Below are 23841 nucleotides of genomic sequence, written 5' to 3' on the forward strand. Positions count from 1 at the left end.
AAGCTACAGAGAAAGAGTTGAGTATGTGGAGAGAAAGTACGGGTAGAATGGATGCAAATGGTTGTTGGGTTGAATTGTCAGAGCATCAGAGATGGTTGTTACCCGATGCATATGTGCTTGCATTGGTTACAATGGCTCATGGAATGGCTCATATCAGCGTGAGAAAGGGATTTGCAAGTTGTTGGCTCTAGTATGGCAAAATTCAGGAATTCCCAAGTGTGCTGAGAATGTCGTTAAGAATTGCATGGTGTGTCTGAAACACAATCCTGGTAGGGGAACCCCAACTCCAGCTGGTCACTTTGCACCTCCTACGTATCCGTTTGAGGTTTTGCAGCTAGATTTCATCCACATGGAGAGGTGCAACAATTTAAAATACGTACTCGTTGTTGTTTGTGCCTTCTCAAGATGGGTAGAAGCATATCCCCTAAAAGACAATACTGCCTTGTCCACAGCGAAAGCCCTTGTGAAAGAGTTCTTCCCCAGATTCGGAATGCCTAGAATGGTCTGGAATGACAATGGAAGTGAATTTGTGGGTCAAGTGATGAAAAAGGTATATGAAGGGCTAGGCATTCAGCAAAAGTTCCACGCTACAAATCACCCCCAATCAGCTGGATTAGTAGAATGTTATAATGGCACGCTTAAGTTAAAATTGGCCAAAATTCAAGCGAGCACAGGTCTTAAATGGCCTGACGCTCTACCCTTAGCACTCCTATCCACCAGAATGACTGTGCATTCGCAAGTGAAACTAAGTCCCTATGAAATAGTCTTTGGCCGCCCGGCCAACATATGGGGAGTGCCAAGGCCCACAAAGTACAGCGAAATAGAACACCCTGTTTTACTAGATTATTTGTACGAATTGACGGCTAAATTGCGTGTTTTACACCAACAGGTGCATGATACACTGCCTCAAGTCTCTGAAGCTCCAGGACATCAGATCGACCCTGGATCCTGGGTGCTGGTCAAAAACTTTCAGCGAACTAAGAACGACCACCCCAGGTTGACCGGCCCACACCTTGTCCTTCTTTCCACAAGATGAGCTGTTCGAGTGGAGGGGAAGAAAAACTGGATCCACGGGATCCACTGCAAGCGGATCCCTCTGCCTCTGCCGTACAACAAGTGGGTCCAGAAGGGTGTCGGCGACTCAGAGACTGAAACCGTGCCTCGTTTTCTGCCTTTCAGTGATGCACGTGTAAAAGGAACACTGACTGAACAAGAAAGTGATGAAATTTTGCAACCAGCAGTATCACCATCAAAGCGATTGAACACTACAGAGCCTGAACTCCTGTTTCAGGATCAGACAGTACTTGGAAAAAAGCGCTATAATTTGAGGCCAAGACCTATGGACAAATAAAACCTTTTTTTCCTCCTCCAAGTACTATTTTTGAAAAGTGCAGCTCTCCCATCTGAGAAACTTGCTTATTTTTGTTTTTCGAACCGCCATCCGGGTTCCGCAGCTAGGGCCGCGATTGCCCAAAGTCTTTGGGGTGCAGCTGACGACGTTGGGTCGGCAGTTCTGGTTGGTCCAAGGGAGTTGCCCTAGACTGACAGAAGCATTCCTTAGCAGAATCAACCTCCCATCGCGGGCAGCACTTTAGAGAGGATGGAGTTTTTGGAGATGGAGAGACCTGCCAAATCATTGAACTTTAAAGCCAAAATGTGTAAAATAATGACAAAGAAAAGCTTCTTGATATTGTGCATCTTCATGTTATTCAGTGTGATGATATTTTTTATAGGCTATGTTTTATTCTCTTTTCGAGGAACATTTGCACCCACTACATCGCCTACACCTCCTCTTTCTACTGTTTCCTCTCATTCTTTTCAGCCCCTTCCTGAACACGAATCAGCTAGGAGATTGGAGTTCATTAATAACTCCTTTGTTCAGCTTTTGCACCAACACCAACTAGTAATGAACACGACTAACTGTTGGGTGTGTGGTCTTATGCCTCACACAACGGATAAAGGTATCCCTTATCTGGTCCTGCCTTTCAGCCACAACGGTTCTGTGTGGGCATACAGAACAATGTTCATATATGCACATGAAATCTACCCCCTACGTTCTGTAACTGACAATCCTAAGAATAGTGCTCTAGTTAAGGGTATAGTCGACATGATTAAGGAAGATATTTCTTATGAGACTATCCCGAGAGATGAGACACTAGTATACATAGGATGGAACGTGACTGGATATGGAGCTACCCTGAGTGAGAAACAGCAAGCTAAGAGATCGTCCCCGATTTGGATTGTACCCCATTAGGGTCACCTGTGTCTGCAAGGTACTGGCAAGAATCCCAGAGCTCAGTTAGGGAAGAGTATCTGCACTAAAACGTATGTTTTTGCAGCCCAGACTTCCCCTTCGTTTTTAGCAGCTAAGGGTACCTATTTCATCTGCCATGATAGAGCCTATACATGGTTGCCCCCTGACTTCTCGGGCACATGTTATGTTTCGTTCCTGTTGCCTCCCACCTACACAGCAGCGGCAGATTACCACAAGACAAGGATAGTTAGAGGTGTCTTGAGTAAAGAAGACACTGCAGGTCAAGAATTTGGGGACTTCGTAAAGGGTTTTCTGCCGTTCTGGGGACCCATGGTTAACAGCAGGAACATAAGGCAATTGACAAGGTTAGTTGAATCCACCGTAGTTGAAACTGCTGGTACCCTTAGTAACTTGACTGCTGAGCTCCAGTCGGATCGTCTTATGACCCTTCAGAACAGGGTCGCTTTAGATGTCATACTTGCAGACCGAGGTGGGGTATGTAAATTGATCCAATCGAGTTGCTGTGTTTTCATTCCAGATAACGCTCCAACAGTGTACCAGGCCATCTCCAAACTGCATAAGATTTCCGAATCTATTCATGTGGATAAAGGAGATTGGTCGTTAATGGGATGGTTCTGGGAACTGATATCCGGCTGGGGATGGAAAATTCTGATGGTCATTGGGATGGTCTTAGCCATTCTTTTCCTGTTCTGTCTGTTCGTGCAGTGTGCTCCTGCAATATGTGGCCTCTGTGCTACATCCTGTGTAAGGAAACCTGTATCGAGAGACGAGCTAAGTACTAGGATGATGTTACAGCAACATCTCAATGACTTTAGGAATATAGACCTGGACTCAGATTAGCATGAGATTAGGTTAAATTGCCTATGTAAGGGCAAAAAGAGGGTTTGTGGTTCTGAAAATTCTGGACTCATGTAATAATTCTGGACTCGAGAATTAAACTTCGTCGTAACAGGACGAATTTGGTATCAAAAGACCGAGAATGGCTAGTACATTATGTACAAGCATTTTTGTCTTGTTCGAGTGACGATTTCATCTCGAAATCGTCATTCTCGTTCTGAACCCTTGGCTTCCATTTTGTGTACGGCCGCCATTTTGTGAGTTGCCCTCACATAGGCAGCGAATTAAGCCAAATTCGATTCCAAAGGACACGTACACCTTAATTGACTTTTCTCTGACCTGGGCAAGTTGGAACCATTGCCCCAGGCCGATCCTGTTTGGTCAGTTCCTCTCCCAGTGGCCGAACGAGATAGCATCAAGGCACAACTGGCCATAAACCATTGCATCGCACACACACCCTGCCGAATCTTGCTCACACCTGTCTCTGCTCTTTTCTCTCTCACTTGCTTTATGATGGGGAGGTGCCCGTTTTTATTGGGGGTCCACCGGTATCTGATGGAAATGCTGGGCCTTGCCGGGTAATTTGTTATGGGCTGAACGAACAGAAATATGACTTGTCACCATGACTCTGCTTTTCCTTTGTAAAGGGAACATTTCAATGGTATAGTAAAATGTTAAGAATGTTTGCCTAAAGCACAATATTTTGTATAAAAAGAGAAGCCTGACTTTGTGAATTTGAGCAGTCTCCTGAGAATATACATCCCGTGCTGTTGTACTTCTAGGACGCCTGTTACCTTGGCTGCAGCCAATAAAATCGATCCTTGACTTCACCTAGAAGACTCTGAGTTTCTGTGGTCTGAATCAGGAAAGTACTCGAGGTCTTTGGGTGTGTTCCCTGACACCACTGGGTTACCGGTTCGGTACCGGTTCTGAAAAACCCAGTACCTCAGTCACTTGCCGGCTGGCTCGTGACCTCTGAGACGACGACCCGAAGATTTTAACACTGCTGGTCTGGTCCCCCAGACTGGCCCTTGCTTCCCTGTGACAGAGAAGCACCCCGGACCCTCCTGGTCCGCACCAGACGCCATCTTTGTTCCACCGCGTGGCTTGCAATTGCCAAGGCCTGTTGACCAGATCGACGATCCAACACCGCCATCAGCAGCAGACTATGTGGGACAGCTCGTGCCTCCAGCCTGGTCGTGAAGAACAGCTCCTGGTCCGTGCAGCTACAGAGAGAAGCGACCCTTCCTCCACCTGAACGCGGCGACAGCATCTGGTTCCCTCCTGGTTCCAGCACCGTCACTGGCTAGTGACCAAGACTCTGTCCCCTTCCCTTTCAGGACTTCTCCTTCCTAGTTCCATCCTTGGAACCACCGGACTCCTCCATCTGGCTGCCTGCCAGCAACTCCTTGTTTCAGGCATCACCGGGATCAACGCAGCAAACCCGACACCACTTCAGCCCTATGCACCCGCAGCCTGTGGGTTAGGTAACTAAAGCTTCTAGGTGCTGGAGTCAGTGTTCACTATCCTAGTGTCCAGGTCCACTGTTGTTTTCCCTCCATCCAGCCGGGTTCGTCCGGAATCCGTAACTTTGTAAACTGTAGTATCCATAGACGTTGGTACGCATCCCGCGTGAGAGTTTCCACTCTGCACGTGAGTCCCGTGGGCCTCCTGCTCCTTACTTACCCAGTTCGTAGCGTAGTCCCAGCGATCCTCCAGCTTCTGGATCTCCTTACAGTACTTTCCTTCCTCGCATTCCATTGTTTCTAGTATATGGTTTGTCGTGCCCCTAAGGCACACGTGTAAATATTGTGCTAACTCGTATTTCCTTCTTAGTATTGTCATGTGCTTAGCCCTCTGAGCTCATAAAGAGTTCAGAGGTGTTGTTATTAATAAATATATTTTTTATTTTCATAACAACCTGTGTGGTGTCCTTTCATCTGGTATTCAAGGGGTTATATTGTGGTAAAACAGCTGGCTTCACATGCCAAAAGAGTTTAGCCTAAGACTGCTTTGTCCATGCTACCATTAGGATAGCTGGTCTATAAGTTTGACTTACAACCAATCACCATAAGGGTTGTTTGGACTGATACAAGGTGATCACTAGAACTAGTGAGCATCATATATCAGGCCAACTTCTCACAATAACCACCTACATTGTAGGTGAATTTTATTTAAATTCATTGTATATAAATATATTATGTGGGTTTCCTGAAAATCAGTTGTGTCCGGCCATCCTGGACTTAAATGTTTCAGCTGTGCTGTGGAACTAGGTGTGTTCAAAGGTTGCAGCCTTCCTTCCTTACATTGTAGAGGTCTAGTTGCTTTGACTACCTTATCACAGTTTCAGAAATATATTTAAAACTATTATAGAAGATCTTAACTGATTCCTAACCTAAAAGATCCATAAAATATGTTTTGTTATGATACAATTTAGCAGTTCAAAAGTGAACGGTGAGTGCATTGAACTCAGTGATTATTTGTTGATTTTCTATTTTGATGCAACATGACTAAACTCAGGCCATGTTTCACCCACAGGTGGAGAAGAGAGAATTTGTTCACTGGACGATGAAGCTTCTGTCACATCCACAACCATGCGAGAAACAGGTGACTGGGTTACTGTGAAAGATGGAAACATACTCTTCTTGGGGCGAAAGGACAATCAGATCAAACGTCATGGCAAACGTCTGAACATAGAATATGTGCAACAGGTAATGAAAAAGAATACTAATCTGTGGTATTTATGATATCCTTAATTTAACAGGAGTAGGCTGAAATAGATGCTGCTTCAGAATGCTGTTCCGGTGGAAACACAAAGGTCCAACACACCAAAAATGTTTCAGTAGATAATCTACACATTTTAGGTTTCATACTGTGATAACTGTAAGGGAAGAGTCACAAACAAATCTCCACTAATCTGTAGGATTTACCATCGACTAATCTAAGTGTGCTGGAAATCATTTCACTTTCTTTGTTTCCTCCACTCTTTTCCTTACACCTTCAGGAAATACACCCTCTACACCCTCCTGGAAAACAGTTTCTTTCCTCTAACCCTAAACATAGGTCTGTTGATCTCCAGTAAGTCACAAAAGGGATTGGTGTTCCTAGAAGTCTGCAAAAACTGATTTTGTAAATCAAGTTTTTGCATGTCTGGTTCAACTTTTTCTCACCTTTGATTTGCAACATATCTCTCTGGGAGGCCAAGAATTGTATATGTTTTTTAGCTCAAAATCTGACACATAAATTCAACAAGAGCTGTTCATGAACATGAAAGATCAACCCCTGTTTAAGTAAGGAAATTGTAGCGTTACCATGGATTTCTTTATGGAGGCAGTTGAGACTCAGAACTGCAGAAGGGCATTAGAGTGCTTTATGTGAGTACCATATTACATAATGCAAAGTTAGGCATGGCGAGAACAAATGATTTTCCCCAGAATCACAGGATGTTGCGCAGATGCCAGGACTTGAACCTGGTTTCTTAGTTCCATAATCAGCAGATCTGGTTGTTAGGCCTTAAGTTCTCCCTCGTGGACGAGGAGAAGATAACTATAATGGTTCTGTTTGGTTATCTTTAATGTGAGTGGAAAATGTGAATGCAACAAAAACTCAGGAAAGCAGACTCCTTAATATATCCTATTTCTAACTTCCCATTTAGACTTATAAGATATGTAAACCTTATTTAGTCTGTGAAATCAATTGCAAGTCTTCATACCACTCTATAACCCTGCCAGTGTAATTACGATATATATATACTCTCTCTCTCTCGCTCTCTCTCTCGCTCTCTCTCTCTCTCTCTCTCTCTCTCTCTCGCTCTCTCTCTCTCGCTCTCTCTCTCTCTCTTTCGCTCTCCTCCCCTTCTCTCTCTCTCTCTCTCTCTCTCTCTATTCTCCTCTCTTCTCTCTCTCTTCCTCTCTCCTCTCTCCCCCCCCCTCAACCCTCAACCACACTGTACAGGGATCTTCATTACTACCTAACATCCAAGAGTTTCAGTGACAAATATAATACAAGGTCTGCAAGAGGGTAGTAAAGAGCTTATCATTTTAGCTCGAGGGGTTTAGAAGCTGGCTACTTGTTCCTTAATCTTGCCCTAAATATATATTTTATGGGATGAGTTAAATACATATCTACACTTGGGGCACCAGGACACTCTAGAAAGGTGGAATGTGACTTTTTCCATGAAAAGGTTATATTTAGACCAAGGAGAGCCCCACTTACACATCAATGAACTTGCCTTCAGCACACACAGAAGAACCTGACACTAGCCTTTTGTCACGCCAGACGTATTGGAGACCTAACAGGAGAGGTGAAGAACCTTCCAGAACCAGGTATGGGAGTTATTTAGAGCATCACTTACCCCAAAGGCTGGTACCAGGTATAAATATAGGACCTCCAGAGCCACTCTTCTGTACACTCCTTGAACTGTGGAGATTATATTACAGAAGAAGGGTTGCCTTGCCCCGCAGAGGACTGCTCTTCTGCTACCCGAGTACTACCCTGCTACTTGAGGATTGTGTTGCTCTCTGCTAAGGAAGACTGGACCTGCTTCCTTCATCCCAGGCTAACCTGAGTTACTCAGAGGGTCAGCTGGCTGACCTCTTGTCTGAGCTACAGTTGCACAACAAGCTCCAGAGGCCTCCCGCAATTGCCCAACTGGACTTGCCTGAGCCCTGCTGGCTTCTGCTGTAGTGTGTTCCTGAGCCGCAAACGTTGCCTCTTCAGGTCCAGAACCCTTGGCTGGCACCAATTAGGCTCCTCCTTTGAAAAAAGGTGAAATCCTGAAGTTATCTGCTCTTCGTGACCTCGAATCTATGCCGCCCACAATGACTACCCACGCGAAGCTCTGTTAAAGCCGACTCTTCGCACTACAGCGACTGCCAGTAACGATTCACAACTAGAGATCTGCACTTTGCGCAACAGCAACGACTGCCCCTAATGACCACCAGCGTTTAGCTTCAGCAATGACTGTCCACGGCACCTGACCAGCTCTTCACACTACAGCGATGACAGCCCCCGCCACCCGGCCTACTCTTGGTCCTACAGTGCTGACCATCCACGACACTCTCCATGCACCTCGCGGCCTCCTCCACTGCAAGCGAAATTCTTTGCTTCAGACTTTGAGAAAGTAAACTTTTTAGCATGGCTAAACTGGTTGGTGTATCTGGCCGCACTCATCGCAGTTGGTCTAAATTTGTGACTTTCCCCCTGCCTAGCATACCCAGATGACTGCCAGTAGCGCCTACAACTACTCGGTGCCTGACCCTATACAGTCTGGGGTTGAAAACCCCGATTCCTTCGATACATCAGTATAGTTAAACAAAGGGTACACTACAGCCTTCTGTCTACTGGTGCTCCATGTCCCTGCTCAATTAATTGTTGAGGAATCTCTTTATCTGATGTGTCCGAGACAGTCAGAAAGTCCAGAGTTCTTTTGCTCTTAAAAGCAGTTTCTCCCTGATGTAGCATAGAGTGGACTTTGTCTTGGGCGAAAGCCTTAATGACAGGCATAGAGAGAAGTGGCATGTCCATATATACTTTTATCCCTTGTGGATCACCATTCTAGTGCCTTTGCTACAATAGGCAGATTTTAAATAATTTAAAGGTCCTTCTAGAGAGGGCATGAGCTTGGCGATCACAGTTGCATCATTCATTTAAGGTACTTCTTGACAATCCTACTTGTAAGCACATTTGCACAGTCTTTAAATTTGTTGCAGTCTATACAGCACATTTTTTTTACACTTCATTTAGTTAAAAGGTCGGGTAAACCTAATACAACATGGACATATTCACTGCATGATTGTACTTGATATTTATCATGACAAACTCGCATCTGCTTTCAAACCCCCTTTGACACTCTGAATGTGTGTTCCAACTGATCTCACACACCTATCACTTTTGTTGGAGGTTTTGTTGAGATTGATTCGGTAGAACTGCATCAGATGCATAAAACTAAGAATATTAAACTGGAATATCCCACTTAGAAGCAAAACCGAAAGTGAGACGAGTCATGATTTGTAATGGCTACTGATAAGTAAGCCATTTCTAATTAAATCTGGGGTGGCGTTGATATACAATTATTCTACATTTTATATATACTCATGCATCAATTTAGGAATATGATGTAGTACAGAATTGAAATGAGGAATAGAGGAAGAAAGAAGAAGCAATGTTTAGGCTCCGTACAGAAAGTAATTAAGGCTGTAGAGGAGAAAATCCGGGAGCAATGCAGGTGGGCTGAAGAGTTGAGAATACCAGGATAAACAAGGTTTCTCTGATTTCCAGAGGGAAAGAGTTGCAGAGTGAATTGTGTAATTACATTACCACGTGGTTACTGAGGCATTGTAAAGCAAAGAGAAGATAGATTCTAAGGTAAAGTGAATGAGATCTTGAAGCATTTTTCCAAATTTATTGCACATAAACATGTTCAAAGGTCCAATAATTCTGAGACCATTAGTTCTGATAGTCTGTTAAAAAAACTAAATTATTGTAAATGGTGAAATATGTTGGGGCTCATATAAAAGCCAACATACACAGTTAGGTAGCAGTGGTCACAAGGTTCCTGCTCAACCAACATCAAAGTCTTTACAAAAAAAATCTGTCATAGATTTTTTGGTGTGTTATGATAACCAACACCCTGACGCCCAAGGATGTTATCTAAGCTTGTGGCCAATGTGGCCATGGCTCCTTAAAATAAAATAAACATGTCACGGAGCACTCTATATAGTTAATGACATAACCAGGAAAAAGGCCGAAAATTCAAACGTTGTTAAAATGTAATACTAATAAACTTGTCTTTTAGATATCATTATAGCCAACACGTTTCATCCAAAACAGACTTTCTCAAACAAACAACAATATTACATATAGGCAAGTTAGTTGTCCCAATCTTGAACCAAATTGTGCTCTGTGATCCACTACAGTGATTTGGCTACATTTTATTGTTATAAATGTGACAAATAATTCAGAGGGATTTCTAGACTAAGTGTACGTAGTGGATATTGTTATACATATAAAAAATAAAACAAGTGTTTGTCATGTAGGTTTGATAAGTATATTCTACTTATGCCTAGGTCCTGGTCTACCGCAATCATTGCCTATCATTGGTGCTTGGTGCCTTCTGGTGGCATTTCTTCTTAAAACTTTAAAATATCTTCTCTTGATTTCCTCCTGTTGGATTCTTCACAGTTTGATGTTATTTCGTTTATTAAATTTTACTCCATTTTTCTGAAGCGGTTTGGGATTTTTATTGTTTTGCGTTTTGACTTTATTATTATTTTGGGACTACATAAATACTTTACACATTGCCCTAAGTTAAGCTTGTCTGCACTCTGCCAAGATACCAGGGTAGTGGGGGGAGGGAGGGAGGGTGGGTGAGCTCAGATTAATGTAGTGACATTAAGGGTTCAACCTGACAAGGACTGTGACTGTTCCTTGCGATGAGTAGTCCCCCATTCAAAATAATAATCCAGTTTCTTACACTTATCTTCAGCCTCATTATCAGTTCCATCGTCCTTTAAGCACGCCACATTTGAAGGTTAAATATTTTCACCACAGGCTTCTTGCCTTTGGAATACTGTGGCATTATTAATTAAAAAATAACCCCTTTAAGTCTCTTATTCATGAAACCACTTAATACCATTCTTTTTAAGTGATTTTCCTTTTCCTGTCTTGATCTCGTCTGTTGTTTTAGCACCAAGACCCCCATGGTCTAGGCTGCTTTCTGAAAGTTTACAGTAGCTTGACATAAAAATGTCTCGGATAATGGTGAAGATATTTGTATTTTGCTGTCCCCTATTCCTACTCTTCCATATTCAGAAGAGGTATTGAATCAAACAGTTGCAACACTTCTTAGACTCAAGTTATATTTTTGACCTAAACTAAGATGCCTGTGGTCTAAAAGTTAGCAATGCCTCTGTATTCCTGGCACATAAATACTATCATGCTACTGATGCCAGTTTTAGGAGTATTATTATCCCAATAGATCTGTCTGTAGTAGTTCACACCTTCAGCCATCCCATGCTGTTGCTTTATCTAGTTGACCTTATTGAAATGTGATCTTTGAAAGTGGTGGTACCTGCCACGAATTGCACAAGGCAGCGCACTGAGGAAACCCAACTATGATTCAGGCTTGTGGGGAGAAAACAGCTGTAGTTTCCCTCCCTAAAAATATTTTGAAAAAAGGTGGATTTTTCAATGCATTTTCCCAAAATATATTTTAAAAGCAATAAGTGAAAAGGGAAGTTCAATGAAACAATTTCACATGGCCTACCATCGTATGTAGCATTTAACTACATGTTTGAGTTTCACTGCCTTTAGATTGCTTCTCTGCTTCTTCCTATTATATTCCCAATCATATGGTATCACTGATATGCTGGAAATGTATACCTTTATGCTATGGTCAGAATTACATAATGTGAGATTATTGTGGCATGGATGTTCACTATGTTCCAAGATTTACCACCATTATTCTAGGGCCAGTATTATAGCAAAATAGGACAACATAATTCCATACTTGCCGAAAAATATGCCAAGAGGTTACACCATTATCAGTGCTTGTCCTATCAAGGATGGGTAAGATCATCCCATAGATGGCCACAGTATGCTAAGAGTTACCACCAGAATGCAGAGGCCAGTATTTTAGGAGAGGTGGACACATTCATACCAGGGCTAATGCATACATATGTGCTCTCTTTCTCATTGTGTCTGTGACACACACACAAACACCCCCCAGCCAGCTGTACCCATCCCAGTTATCACCATTCCCCAGTCGGCTTACTTAGAAAAATGAAAATCAGACTAGTGGGGGCATCTCAAGATGTAGTCTGTCCCTCTACATACTGATCAAATCTGTCTATTGACAGGATTGTCAGCACACTGACCTGGAACTCCCCCCTCCTTCATAGACTCCAGTCAATAGGAGCTCCAGCAAAGTTGCATCAGTTTCTTATTATTTCTTTTTTATTATTTTTTAATCTCTTTTTATAATTTCTTTAAATTTTTCAATATAACAAGTTGTACATAGATTCCACATACATAATCAGTTGGAGCTTACTAGAATTGCTTTGGTAAATACATTAGTTAGGCTGCTCTACAACATTAGAAGCACAAAGGTGTGACAGCATCCTTGAGTAAGCTGTGTAGTGAGAAAGTGGTACTCATGTTGACCCATTAAAGTAAATCTCCTGACACTGCTATTGTAACTGTGTCATTGCTATCTTCCCACTGCTGTTCGTGCCATCAGAGTCTCGATCCAGCCGTTCCTTAGCTGGGCGTAACCTGCACAACTGGGGAAGGGTCATAAAAAAACAAGAACTAGTGATAAGTGGTAGTTTTCTTTGTAGCTGGGTGATGAATATGGTCAGTAGGGTACCCTGGCTGTGTGTCACATGGGTGTATATGTTTGGCTTGTACTATATGATGTTTGCTGGACTGTTTCCAACCAGTGTAATTGGCTGTTCGTCCACCTTTTTGACCAGCTCAGCACTTTAGTCTGGTCGTGCATTTTTATTTGTCTCGCCCTTGGTGCTGGCACGGTGAGGGGGATTCTTCGTTATTATCTGTCCTCAAGTGGGTTGTGAGGAACTCGTCCCAGCAGTTTGCTATCGGGATCTTGCAGAGCCCTAGTGTGTCTTCTCTATGAAGTGCCACACTCTCTGCTTTTGCCCAGGAGCGCATTGAATTTCTCCACATTGTGATTGTGGGTAGAAGGGGAGACTTCCATTTCTCAGTGATTAGTCTCTTTGCCACCCCTATTCCTAGATCCCAGAACCGGGAATTGACTTTATTGTTAGGATTTATGTGGTATAAATGCAAAACATACGTGGGCCAGTCTAGGGGGATGTCTCTGGTTGTGCAGCGTGCAAGGGGGAAACATCCATATCAACGCGGGCATTACCCCGCACTGCTATTACAACGCTGCTATTACAACGCAAGTCGTTACAACGACTTGCGCTGGAGGGCGCTGTAGGATAGGGAATAGTTTAATTTTCTATCCAACACCTTCCCTACTGTCAACGTGGGCTGGAGTTGGAATAGAAAATTAAACTATTCCACTATCCAGCGCCCCCCAGCGCAAGTCGTTGTAACGACTTGCGTTGTAAAAACATCGTTGTAATGGCATGCGGGGTAAAAGCCCGCGTTGTAATGCCGTACAACCGTGCAAGGTCCTGCGCCACTGCTTTCCAATTCTCAGTTAGGGCGGAGCATCTCCATAGCATGTACAGTAGATGTATCTGCACCTATGAGTGCGCATCTGGGGCATTCTGCATCTTGGCGACTAAAGTATTTGTTCAGCTTTGCGGGTGTGAAGTATGCTCTATGCATGATGAAAAATTGGATCTGTCGGAGGCACACGTTTCGAGGAATATAAATGGGGCTCTTGAATACCAAATTCCATTCCGTGTTTGAGAGTTGTCGGTCTTTCTCAGCATCCCAGTGCTGTCTAAGGGGTGATAGATCAGCAGATGTGTGGTGTCACAGCAAGGCTGTGAACCATTTTGTTAAGTGTCCCACTTGACCGATGATATGAATGTATTGTATTATGTGATGCCTGCTTAGTTTGGTGGGTAACACCGCTATTAGAGAACGGTGTAATAAGAAATGTCCAGGGGATAGTTCCTCCTCTGCTACGAGTGCAGTGTATGGACGCAGCGTTCCGTCCAGATATACATCACCTAAGTCCTGAATTCCTGCGTCTTGCCATTGTTGCAGTTAAGCTGCAGATATTGTGCTGGGACCCCGGGGCATTCCTTCCAGTGGGAGGGCAGGGGCATATGGGGTCCTCGTTCGAGTTATGAACGGTGCTCTGCGGAAGCATTTATGTACCACTCCTAACAGTAGCGAGCTTGGGTTCTGCCCCTGGTGCATGGGTGAAATAGCCTTTACAGTTCTGAGAGCTGCACGGGAGGGAGAGTGGTCGCTGTCTTCCCTATGGCGTTCCGCCAGCCAACTGGCTATCCACTGTAGTTGAGTAGCCGAATAGTACTGCTCTAAATTCGGGACTGCCAGGCCTCCTTGATCTGTGGGCAAGTATAACTTTTGGCTTGCTACTTGATGCCTTGAGGTTCCCCATATGAAGTGTAGGACCAGGACTTCTAAGGGGCAACAGTATGATGGGGGGACATATAATGGGAGGTTAGTGAAATAATAAAGGGAGGTTTATCCTCTTTGTCAATGCCACTCTTCCTGTAATTGATAGTAGCAGTGTATTCCAGAAAATCACCTAGGACCGGATTGCTGCTATGGCCTTGCCTAGATTGCCATCAACTAGGTCTGGCGGGTTGCGATATATGCGTAACCCTAGATAACGGAATGTGGTTTTGTGTCACTGAATCCGTTCTCCATTAAGTGTGTAGACAGGATTTGTGTTGTGTTCACTAAAGGAATAAAGGCCAGATTTAGGTACATTCACCTTTAGTCCTGATATATTGGCAAATCGTTCGAGTGTGGAAGACAATTGGTGAGGTATGGGGTGTATGTCCTTTATGTACAGTAGGAGATCATCTGCGTATAATTACATGTGTGCCGTCTCCTAGTGTGATCCCATAACTCACCTCTGCTCTAAGGGTCTCTGCCAGCGGCTCAATCGTCCCTCTGCATATCTTTATCGGTTCTGATATGTGCAGGCGTGTTTTTATCCTTGGCATGTCGTACAGTAATCGGACCATGCTGGTAAAGTAGTTACCTAGACTGTATTTGTCTAAAACTGCAAAGAGAAACCCCCACTCTAATGAATCTAATTCCTTTTCCAGAACCAGCACCAAGCATCCCGCGCATTGCCAATGGCTTTGTGAATAGGTGATTACTCTGAAGAAACGCCTTAGATTTAAGGATGTACTCCTGGAGTGGATGAAGCCATTTTGGTCTGAATGCACTGAGGAGGGTATTATTGGTGTTAGTCTGTCTGCTAATAGTTTTGCTTATATTTTGTAGTCCACGTTTAGGAGGACTAATTGTCTATAAGCCCTCATGTCTGTGGGGTAATTATTCGGTTTGAGCAGGGATAATTTTGCTTCTCGCATGGATGGGGGAGTCGATGTGCGTTAGTTGCCTGTGTATACAGTGTGTGTAAATGAGGAACTAGTGCTGCAGTGTATGCTTTGTAGAACTCTGCCGGTAGGTCATCAGGACCAGCGGTTTTTCTGTTAGCGAGGGCCATGATTGAGGTCCTGATTTCTTCAGGTGTTATTTGCGCGTTTAGCTGTTGGCTTTGGTCTGGCGTTATTCTGGGTGTCTGTAATGAGTCTAAGAATTCAGGGAGTAATCTGTCGTCCAATGGCCCCAGGGATTGGTATAATTTAGTATAGTGGCTGGTGAATATTTTGTGTATTTCATGTTGTGTGGAGACCAGTCACCCCGTCTCAGTGTAAAGGATTCTATAGGATGGCTAGTTTGTTCTTGACGCAAGAGCCATGCTAGCAGTCTACCTGCGCGGTCCGTGGAGGCATGTGTGCATGCCTAATTATGGCATCGCAGTTGCTCTAGTAGGTCTGCATGTTATGATCTCAGTATATCTAGTCACCTGGAATTCAGCTCTCCCTTTGAGTGTCTGGTTTTGTGACCTAGCAGCTGCTGCTCTATCCGGCTAAGCCAGTCGCTAAGTTGTTACGGATGTTCCAGGTGGCCCCCAAGCAATACCCTCAAAGGCATCCCATTCCAGAAGGGGATCCTTCGCTATGTTCATTCAACTCGAAATATTCAAGTATGGCTGTCTCTAGAGATGCACAAAAGGCTTGGTCTTTTAGCGCTACGGGCTGGAGGCACCAGGTAGTTATTGGTGGGGGCAGGGGTCCCATTTGAGTTGCAGGATTTGTGGGTTGTGGTCGCACTGCGTTCGTCCCAAGTAATCAGTGTGGTTAACTAATGGTAGGACGGGGGATGATATTACGATTCAGTCAAGACGGACGTGTAGGTAATGTCCTGCTGAATAAAAGGAGTATACTCGTGTCGTGGGATTGTGTGCCTGCCATGTGTCTCTTAGCGACCAGTGTGTTAACCACTCCTTGAGAGCCTGTGTGTTAGATGCTGTCACTGCATGTGTCAAAGGGGTATATATATGATCAGTCTACGTCAACGTCTAAAACTGAATTGAGTCTTCCCGTATCAGCCAAGGGAGCTCGCTACAGACAGCCAGTGTTCCTGTGAGATTCCTGAGGAATGTGCTATGGTCTGTATTTGGGGCATATAATGAGCCCAGGAGTAGCGCTTGACCATTTAGTGTGCCTTTAATTACCTCATCTGCGTTGTGTGGAATGCCTGCCTTAACCCATATCATTGACCCTCTAGCTTGCGAGGAGTAGCTTGTACCATGTACTTGCCCTCTCCAGCGTTTAAGCAGGCGGGTTAACTCTACTTGCGTAAGGTGCGTCTCTTGTAGTAGCGCAATGCCAGTGTGCCTGCATAAGAGGTATGCGTATATAGAGTATCTGCGGCTGGGTGTTTGAATACCCCTCACGTTCCAGTCAGGAGATTAGTTTGTGCCATGTATGTACCTTGTACTTCTGTGTCTGGGCAGGACCAAGGAGGTGATCGCAACCTAGGGCTTCCTGGTGGGGTCCCAGCGACAATGTGTACGTATCAGGGGTTGGGGATTCAACTGGATAATATATAACTCGTATCGGGCAAGATCATGGTTGATGCTCGTCCAAGCTGTGTGGCCGAACAGTGGTAACTTTCATAGTAGGGGTGTCTGAAGTCGGGTGTTGTGTGCTTAGCCTACGTGTGTGGAGGTGTGCCTCGGTCTGGATGAGGGTAAATAGGGGGTTCCTACCGCTTCATTGGTGTGCACCAAGAGTGCATCTTTTCTGATGACAGGTATAGCAAATGTGTGGTATGTACGCATGTATGCGTAGTACATATTCGCTACAAAAAGGATACATTACAGTGCATAATTGTCCATTGTCTATATTATGTCATCTGAAGTTTGCGGCGTAACATAAGGAAGCTGTATAGAGTCTCTGTCAGAGCGAGCCGGGGACAAAGCAGTGGAGCTCCGGCAATAGGTTGAGCATGCGTCGAGTTCAGTGGGCTGCGAGGCAGTTTGAATGGCTGCAGCCACCATAAGGGCTTCTTGGCATCTTTCGTTGTTCTTTGTCTGGGATGGTGAGAGCTGCCCTTGATGTCTTGCTGATCCCCATCCTCCCTTGTCAGCGGTTTCTGCCGGGCTGAGGTGGTAGGTGAGAGTCCATGGGTGATCTGGGTCCAGTCAATTGGTCAGTCTATTCCAGCCAGTCCCACACCTCGAATGGTGTGTTGAAGAATTTCGCTTGGCCTTTCGTGATTATCCTCAGCCGGGCTGGAAACATTAAAGAGTAGCGAACGTTCAGTGCTCGGAGTTGTTTCTTGACCTCCGTAAATGACCCTCAGCCTTTTTGTACTTGTAATGTATTGTCTGGGAACAGCATAATCTGTTGATCTTGTATCTTAATTTCCACCAGCTTGCAGGTTTCTCTGAGTACTGTGTCCTTATCTCTCTAATTTAGTTTGAATAGTAGTGGCTGTGGTCTGGATCCTGAAGGTGGTTGGCGCGCTGGCACCCTGTGCGCTCTCTCTACTGCAAATTGTGGCGATAGGGAGCCTTATGGTAACAGTTCTCGCAGCCAGTGCTCCACGTATGCCATGGGGTCTTGTCCCTCCTCCCCCTCTGGAAGGCCCACCACGCGTATGTTATTTCGGGGAGAGCGACCTTCTGCGTCTTCTAGCCCATCTTCCAATACATTGACTCAGTCTATGATGTCTTGCCATGCCACTGCATGACTGTGGGTGGCGGGCTTCAGTTCTGATAGAAGCTGTTTATGTATCCAATATAGTTGATAGCATGGGATTTGTAGTTTCACCTGCTGTGTCTGGGCTTGTGGGTTGCCCTCCTTGCACCTCAAATTGCGCAGTTGAGTGTTGTGTGGTGTTTTTGAGACTCACCATGACTATCTTCTGTGCCGTGGGCATAGGAGCCATGCCTTGGAGTGATCCTTCTTGGCTTACGACGATGTACCTTACTGCGTTTGTCGGGACAGGTATCCGCTGTGTGCCACGCTGTGGCTTCTCGCGTGCAGCTGGGGTCCTGGTTCAGCCATAAATGTGCGACTGCTCTTCCCAGCACAAGTGGTTCCGGCCCGTTGTTGCCTCTGCTGAGGCGTCCTTCAGCCCACCCCAGGTCTTTTAGTTTTTTGGGATGACCATTGTATGTTGCCGTTCTGGGATTACCAGTGTTAGAAGTGCCTGCTGTCATTTGCTATGTTCCGTCCTGTTCAGGGGTTCTTACCTGGTCCGCCCCGTCCGAGTCCGCGCTAGTCAAAGTGCATGGCCTCAGCGTAGGGATTCCAGGTTTGCCCGCTGCTAATGTTCTATTCTGCTAGTGGGTTGGGAGGCGGTTATAGGAGGCAGGAGAGAGAGAAATGGTCTCTAAATCCACCACCTCCAGGGCCAGTGTGATGTGTGGTTTCCTTAGCTTTGTGGGATGCTTACACCATCCACTGGGGCCTGGATGGGGCCTTGTTTCGTGGTCTGTGTCACTGGAGCCTCCTTGCTGAAGAGCTCATGCGTGGTTCACGGTGTCTTTGCCCGGCTCCCCTCCGTGTTGTACACAATTGTCAAGTAGTTTTTGGGGGCTCACCAGTGTCAAGGAGGGTCTCACACGCCTCCTGCATTGCGCTGTTCTGATTGTGCTCCCTAGGGGTCGCCGCTATCGCCACTCTGCCTCCGCCAAGGTCAGCTTTGCTCTCTACATCCCTCACGTGGTCTTGTGTGCCCCAGCACCTGGTGTGTGGGGGGGAGTTCACGCTCCCTCTTACCGAGATCGCTCTGTCCAGGTCTGTCAGCGGGTGTAATGACAGCCGCCGCGAGTCCCAGCAGCTCCCACAACGGTTGCCCCAGTCAACAGCAGATTCGGCCTCCCGGCACGGGCCGTTCTCCACGGCTACTCAGCACTCTTCTGGTGGGCCGCGATCAGCAGTGTACAGGTGGTGATTGCATTACAGGGCAAGGTGGGTGGACTACGGCCTAAGTTACATCAGTTTCTTGCCCCAGAGCCATCACTCTGGGTTTCTCTTGGGTATCACAAGAAGACTACAGCCATAATAGGAGAGTCTGTGTTTGCTTTTTTTTTTATCTTAGGAGATAGGGACAAACACAGAATCCATATCCAGTATGTAGGGGGTCAGTTGAATTTATTCCTTGTGTCGTAGGGATTCTTCTGGTAAACAGAACTGTTGCTTGGGATTTCAGGGTGTTAGAATGTAGGGACTGTGTCTCTCTACTACTTCAGTCCCTGGCAACCCAAATCCGGGCTAGCTCACAGTGCCTCACCTGAACTCCTAACCATCTCAGAGTAACGTGAATTTGGCAAACCTGGAACATGAACTTTTAGTCTGCAAGGGAACCGTGGAAACAGATGATCACCTTCCTTATCTCACTCATGCCTGCCCTCAGTAAAAAAAAGGAAAGACACAGAAGTTTACAATACATTTATTAAAACTATAGTTGTCTATTACGAAGCAGGTGCACTGTGATTAGTAGAGAAAAACAACTAAGCAAAGCAATCAACATTACTAGTAGACTGTATACAAGGAACAATCCAACCATGGCAAATTATCTATCTGTCTAGGCCTATTTTTACTGTGTACGCAAAGGGGTATATCAGTGGTCTCTGGGATTAGCAACGGACCCCATACCTGGCGTTCGTTTGTTTTAGGACAGGCTTCTCTGCTATAATTCTCCTCTCCGCCCACAAAGGGCCATAGCACAGTTTATATGATAAAAACTATTGTGGTGCAGAGCTGTTGCTGGGCTACCGTGTTATGCCTACAATGTTAGGGGCTGTTGGTTGCTGACTGAGCAGAAAACAGTACAACATGGTGTTATCTATTCTAAACATCATTGTACTAGATGTGCTGACGAAATCCCAAGAAGAGTCACTAAATAAGAAAAGAACATGTACAGAGTTATTTCTACAATAATGTCACAAAGAGAAAAGTGCTATGTGCTGCTGTGCTAGCAGAAGCAGCTTAAACACCTAATATGATCACCTAAGGTAGAAACAAGTTGGGCCAAAAAGGGACATCACTACACTTGTTGTAGCTGGAGAAGCCCATCCCTATATGAGCCTCCTTCCAGAGGCATTAGAAATATCTTGGTGGGTTGAACAAATTACTGACAAAGGATATAGCTGTAAGTGTGGAAATGCTTGTAAGTCCAAATGGGAGCTGGTCTTATTTGCCAGATACCCAGAGGCAGAGACTGCTACAAATCATTTTTGCTACTGCAAAAATATCGACTGGGATGAAGCACTGTGTCGATGATCTCAGGTCCTGAGTATTTTTTTTGTCTTCAGTTATTTCCAGGATGTTTTTTGCTTGACAGTGCCTAAAATCAACTCCCACTTGAGATACCTTTAGTCCTTCCTGACATCTGAGTATAAAGGTAACTTAACTCTGTACTACCAACCCTTTGTTGGCCTAGTTACCTTTGAATCCTTACGCTGCGAGCGATTTGTATTGAAACTTAACCGCTTTCTTGTTGTAGGCCCGTATAATAAAATTTATGGTGAGGGTTTTAGGCTTAAAACATCAGGGGCTTAATATACACCGTTTAAAAGCTGATACATAGCATGCCATTCAGAATGCCTACTTGGTTGGGCCGTGGAGGTCCTAAGGACCCTCTGAGTACACATGTTGGGTGAAGGGGGAGTGCATTCCTATACTTCAGTCTTTCCTTTCCCTCTTCCATTCCTGTGATGATACTGAAAAGTTTTCTAGTTTAAGCATCAAGAATTTTCAATGCCATCAAGGATACGGTGGTGAGGACTATGCTTCTGTATTATTTACTGCAACAAACAGCAGTTAATGAAACACATTTAATACAGCTACATTTCCCATGATCATGAAAAATAAGTCATCAACATTGCCCCAATCACCAGGCAGCTGTCCCTCTAACTAGGACAGACCCCACTTAACTGCCTTTTGCTATGCTATAATGCTAGATTATAACAACAATAAACTCACAACGCCATCAGCCAAACTGTGAAACAATGACTCTCCTCCATTGTGCATGCATGATCCTTGATCAACACTTCTCTGACCAGTACTTGTCGTACCAGATCTGACTGCTCACACTCATGAAATAGCAAGATATCCTGGCTGGGATCATTCATGCCTCCGTGTCCTCAATAGAATTGAAAATTATTGACTCGTACGCTAGCAAATGTTTTATTCTATGGTTATACTGGACGCTCAGATTATGATTGATCAAAGCTGTCCCACAAGAACAGAAGCAAAATGTACAGATGCCCTAAAATAAAAGGTCTTAAACATAGATTATTTTGGCCAATCAGCTGTGTTCATTATGTCTTCCAGGCGAGACCCTAGAACATACACATTGGAAGCCATGGCTCCCCGTGCTGAAAAAGCCTTAAACATGGAAACATCGATTTCAGCTTTAAACATTAAAAATAAAACCCATCTCATCAAAGTAGCCAAAGCCATAGGTTTAAGGGTTCTGAACAGGGCTAGACTGGGAACACAAACTGGCCCTGACAATTGAGTTGGGCCGGATGCGCATAGGGGGAGGTGAAACACGCACCTGCTTTTGTTACAGGGGCCAAATATTACAGCTAAGCTGAAAAACTGGCCACATGTAACAAAAATGGCCCCCGAGGGGTCTGAAACTGGCCCCAACCCAGGCAGCCCATCGGAGAAATGCCCAGATCCCACTACGGCCAGTCCAGCCCTGGTTCTGAAGAGAGATTAACAGCTGACCTGAACCAGCCTGACGCAATAGACTGTTCTCATCCTCAAATTTTCAAACAATGAACAACATGCACTTTCTTATTTGTTAACAAAAGCTGGATCAGAAGTAGCCATAGAATTTGACTTGATGAATTTAGAAATGTGAAATACCACATCTTGTGGTGGAAAAAACTCTACCTTATAAATCCAGAGCATTAACATCTGGCATCCCATCAGCTGGAAATTAAGCAAAACAGCATAGTCAATTTTGCCATCCATTGTTTCCTTGTTAAACCTTCATTATCAGGCCAGTGATCCAAAAATTATAACGCTACATTACCATCATATAGTCTAGATTTAAGACTAATAGAAATATCTTATTCCTCTCATCATTTTACACACCATTAGGTGCTCTCCGATGGGTTTACCATTGACTGGAGCATGACCTGTGAAGATGGCAGATTGGAAATTATTAGCTGACCTTTAGACCAAACCTTTGTCTGTCAAATCCAACGAAAAACTGAGGACTAAATGCAATTCTGCCTCCATGGGATCCACACACCGTTTGTTGCATCAGAAAAGCTATCCAGTCCAGTCAAAGTAATACACTTATGTGGGCTGTCTCCCCATGCCTGAGAAACCAGTTTGTGATGAAAGTTCCAGCAGTTGCGAGCTACTACCAAAATGAACCATGCCGTGAGAGGTAGATTTCCTCAGCACATTAGTGGATGCAGGTGTCTCAGGGGATCTCTGGGAAGATCCTGACACACCAGTAGCATCACTGGAAAGTTGCAATGCATCTCCAGAAGGACCGGGAACCTTCCACAGCAGAGCCACCAATATCAACTCCGCTACCTGAGCTGTAACTCTGGGAATCATCAGGAAAAGAGAAAACGCATAATATATGTCCCGCACCAATCCAGTGGAAAAGCATTTATGGCTTGCGATAGCGAGTCCAGCCTCCAACTGAATAATCGTTCTAGTTGAGTGTTGAACCTGGAGGTAAACATGTCTACTTTGCATGGATAAAAGGTTCTGAATCTGAAACACAAGTAGATGCAGCTTCCAAGCCCTGTCCCTCAAATATCTATAGTCACTGTCTACCACTACATTCTGCTGACCCATTCTGTATTCCGCTATTATAGAAATATGCTTGCAGTAGTGCCAGAATTCTTTCACTATCTCGGATAGTAAGTGAAATTTGGTTCCTCCAAGGTTTTTGATATATTGTACTGCGGAATTATTGTCCATCCCCAGCAGAATGCAACAACTCGCCTTTAGGGAGAGATTGCTCAATTGGCAAACCAGCACTCCAGAAGTTCCAGGCTATTGATATGCTGCTCCAGCTCCTGGCTGGACCATTTGCCTCCAGTTGAGACTTTCCTGCAACGGACTCTGCAGTCCCACCTGCTGTCATCTGATTCTATGATTGTATATGGCTGTATCTCAAAGATGGCCCTGTTGTTCCACGCCTCCATGTGCTTAGCCACCAACTAATTTCCATACAAGCTTGTTGAAATAGTTTAGCTGATCCGTGTAGGGCAGGGGTTTTCGTAGGTATTAAATCGTGAGGCATTGGAGGGCACTGTAATGCAAGGGACCCGGGAAAGTGGCTGTAATCAATAAGGTTAGAAGTCTCACCATCCAATTGAGATATTGCAACAGACCTGTCAAAAGATGGATGCCCTCCACATTGAAATGCCTGTAAAGGTCCAATAATTGAAGTCTTTAAGGTTCAAAACCAATCTGTGACTCCCTCCTTTTTTCTGCACCAGAAACCCTGGTACGGGGTTCAGTCACACAAATTGATTCTTTGGCCAATAATTCTGTCATTTCTGACTCTATGAAAGTTTGCTCTTGTAAGGAAAAGGGTAATTGTTCGGGTCACACCCTTTGTATGGGGGTACCATACAATTCAAGTTGGAATTCTTGAACTCTTTGCAACACCAGATACATCCTGAGTAATCAACTTCCAATTGTGAACAAAATGGGATACTCTGACCACCAGAACAA

The 23841-nt window shown here is 44.7% G+C and overlaps 1 protein-coding gene across 1 annotated transcript in view; it reads left to right on the forward strand.

Moving 5' to 3' along the window:
- The window catches only part of AASDH (aminoadipate-semialdehyde dehydrogenase), a 550271-nt gene that overhangs the window by 244301 nt on the left and 282129 nt on the right, over positions 1-23841 (forward strand). Inside the window, exon 8 of the mRNA XM_078678161.1 lies at positions 5651-5823. Coding sequence (XP_078534287.1) covers positions 5651-5823 — 173 coding nt within the window. The remainder of the gene's footprint in view (positions 1-5650; positions 5824-23841) is intronic.

This window comes from Lissotriton helveticus, chromosome 2_2 (assembly GCF_964261635.1).
Source record: "Lissotriton helveticus chromosome 2_2, aLisHel1.1, whole genome shotgun sequence".
NCBI lineage: Eukaryota > Metazoa > Chordata > Amphibia > Caudata > Salamandridae > Lissotriton > Lissotriton helveticus.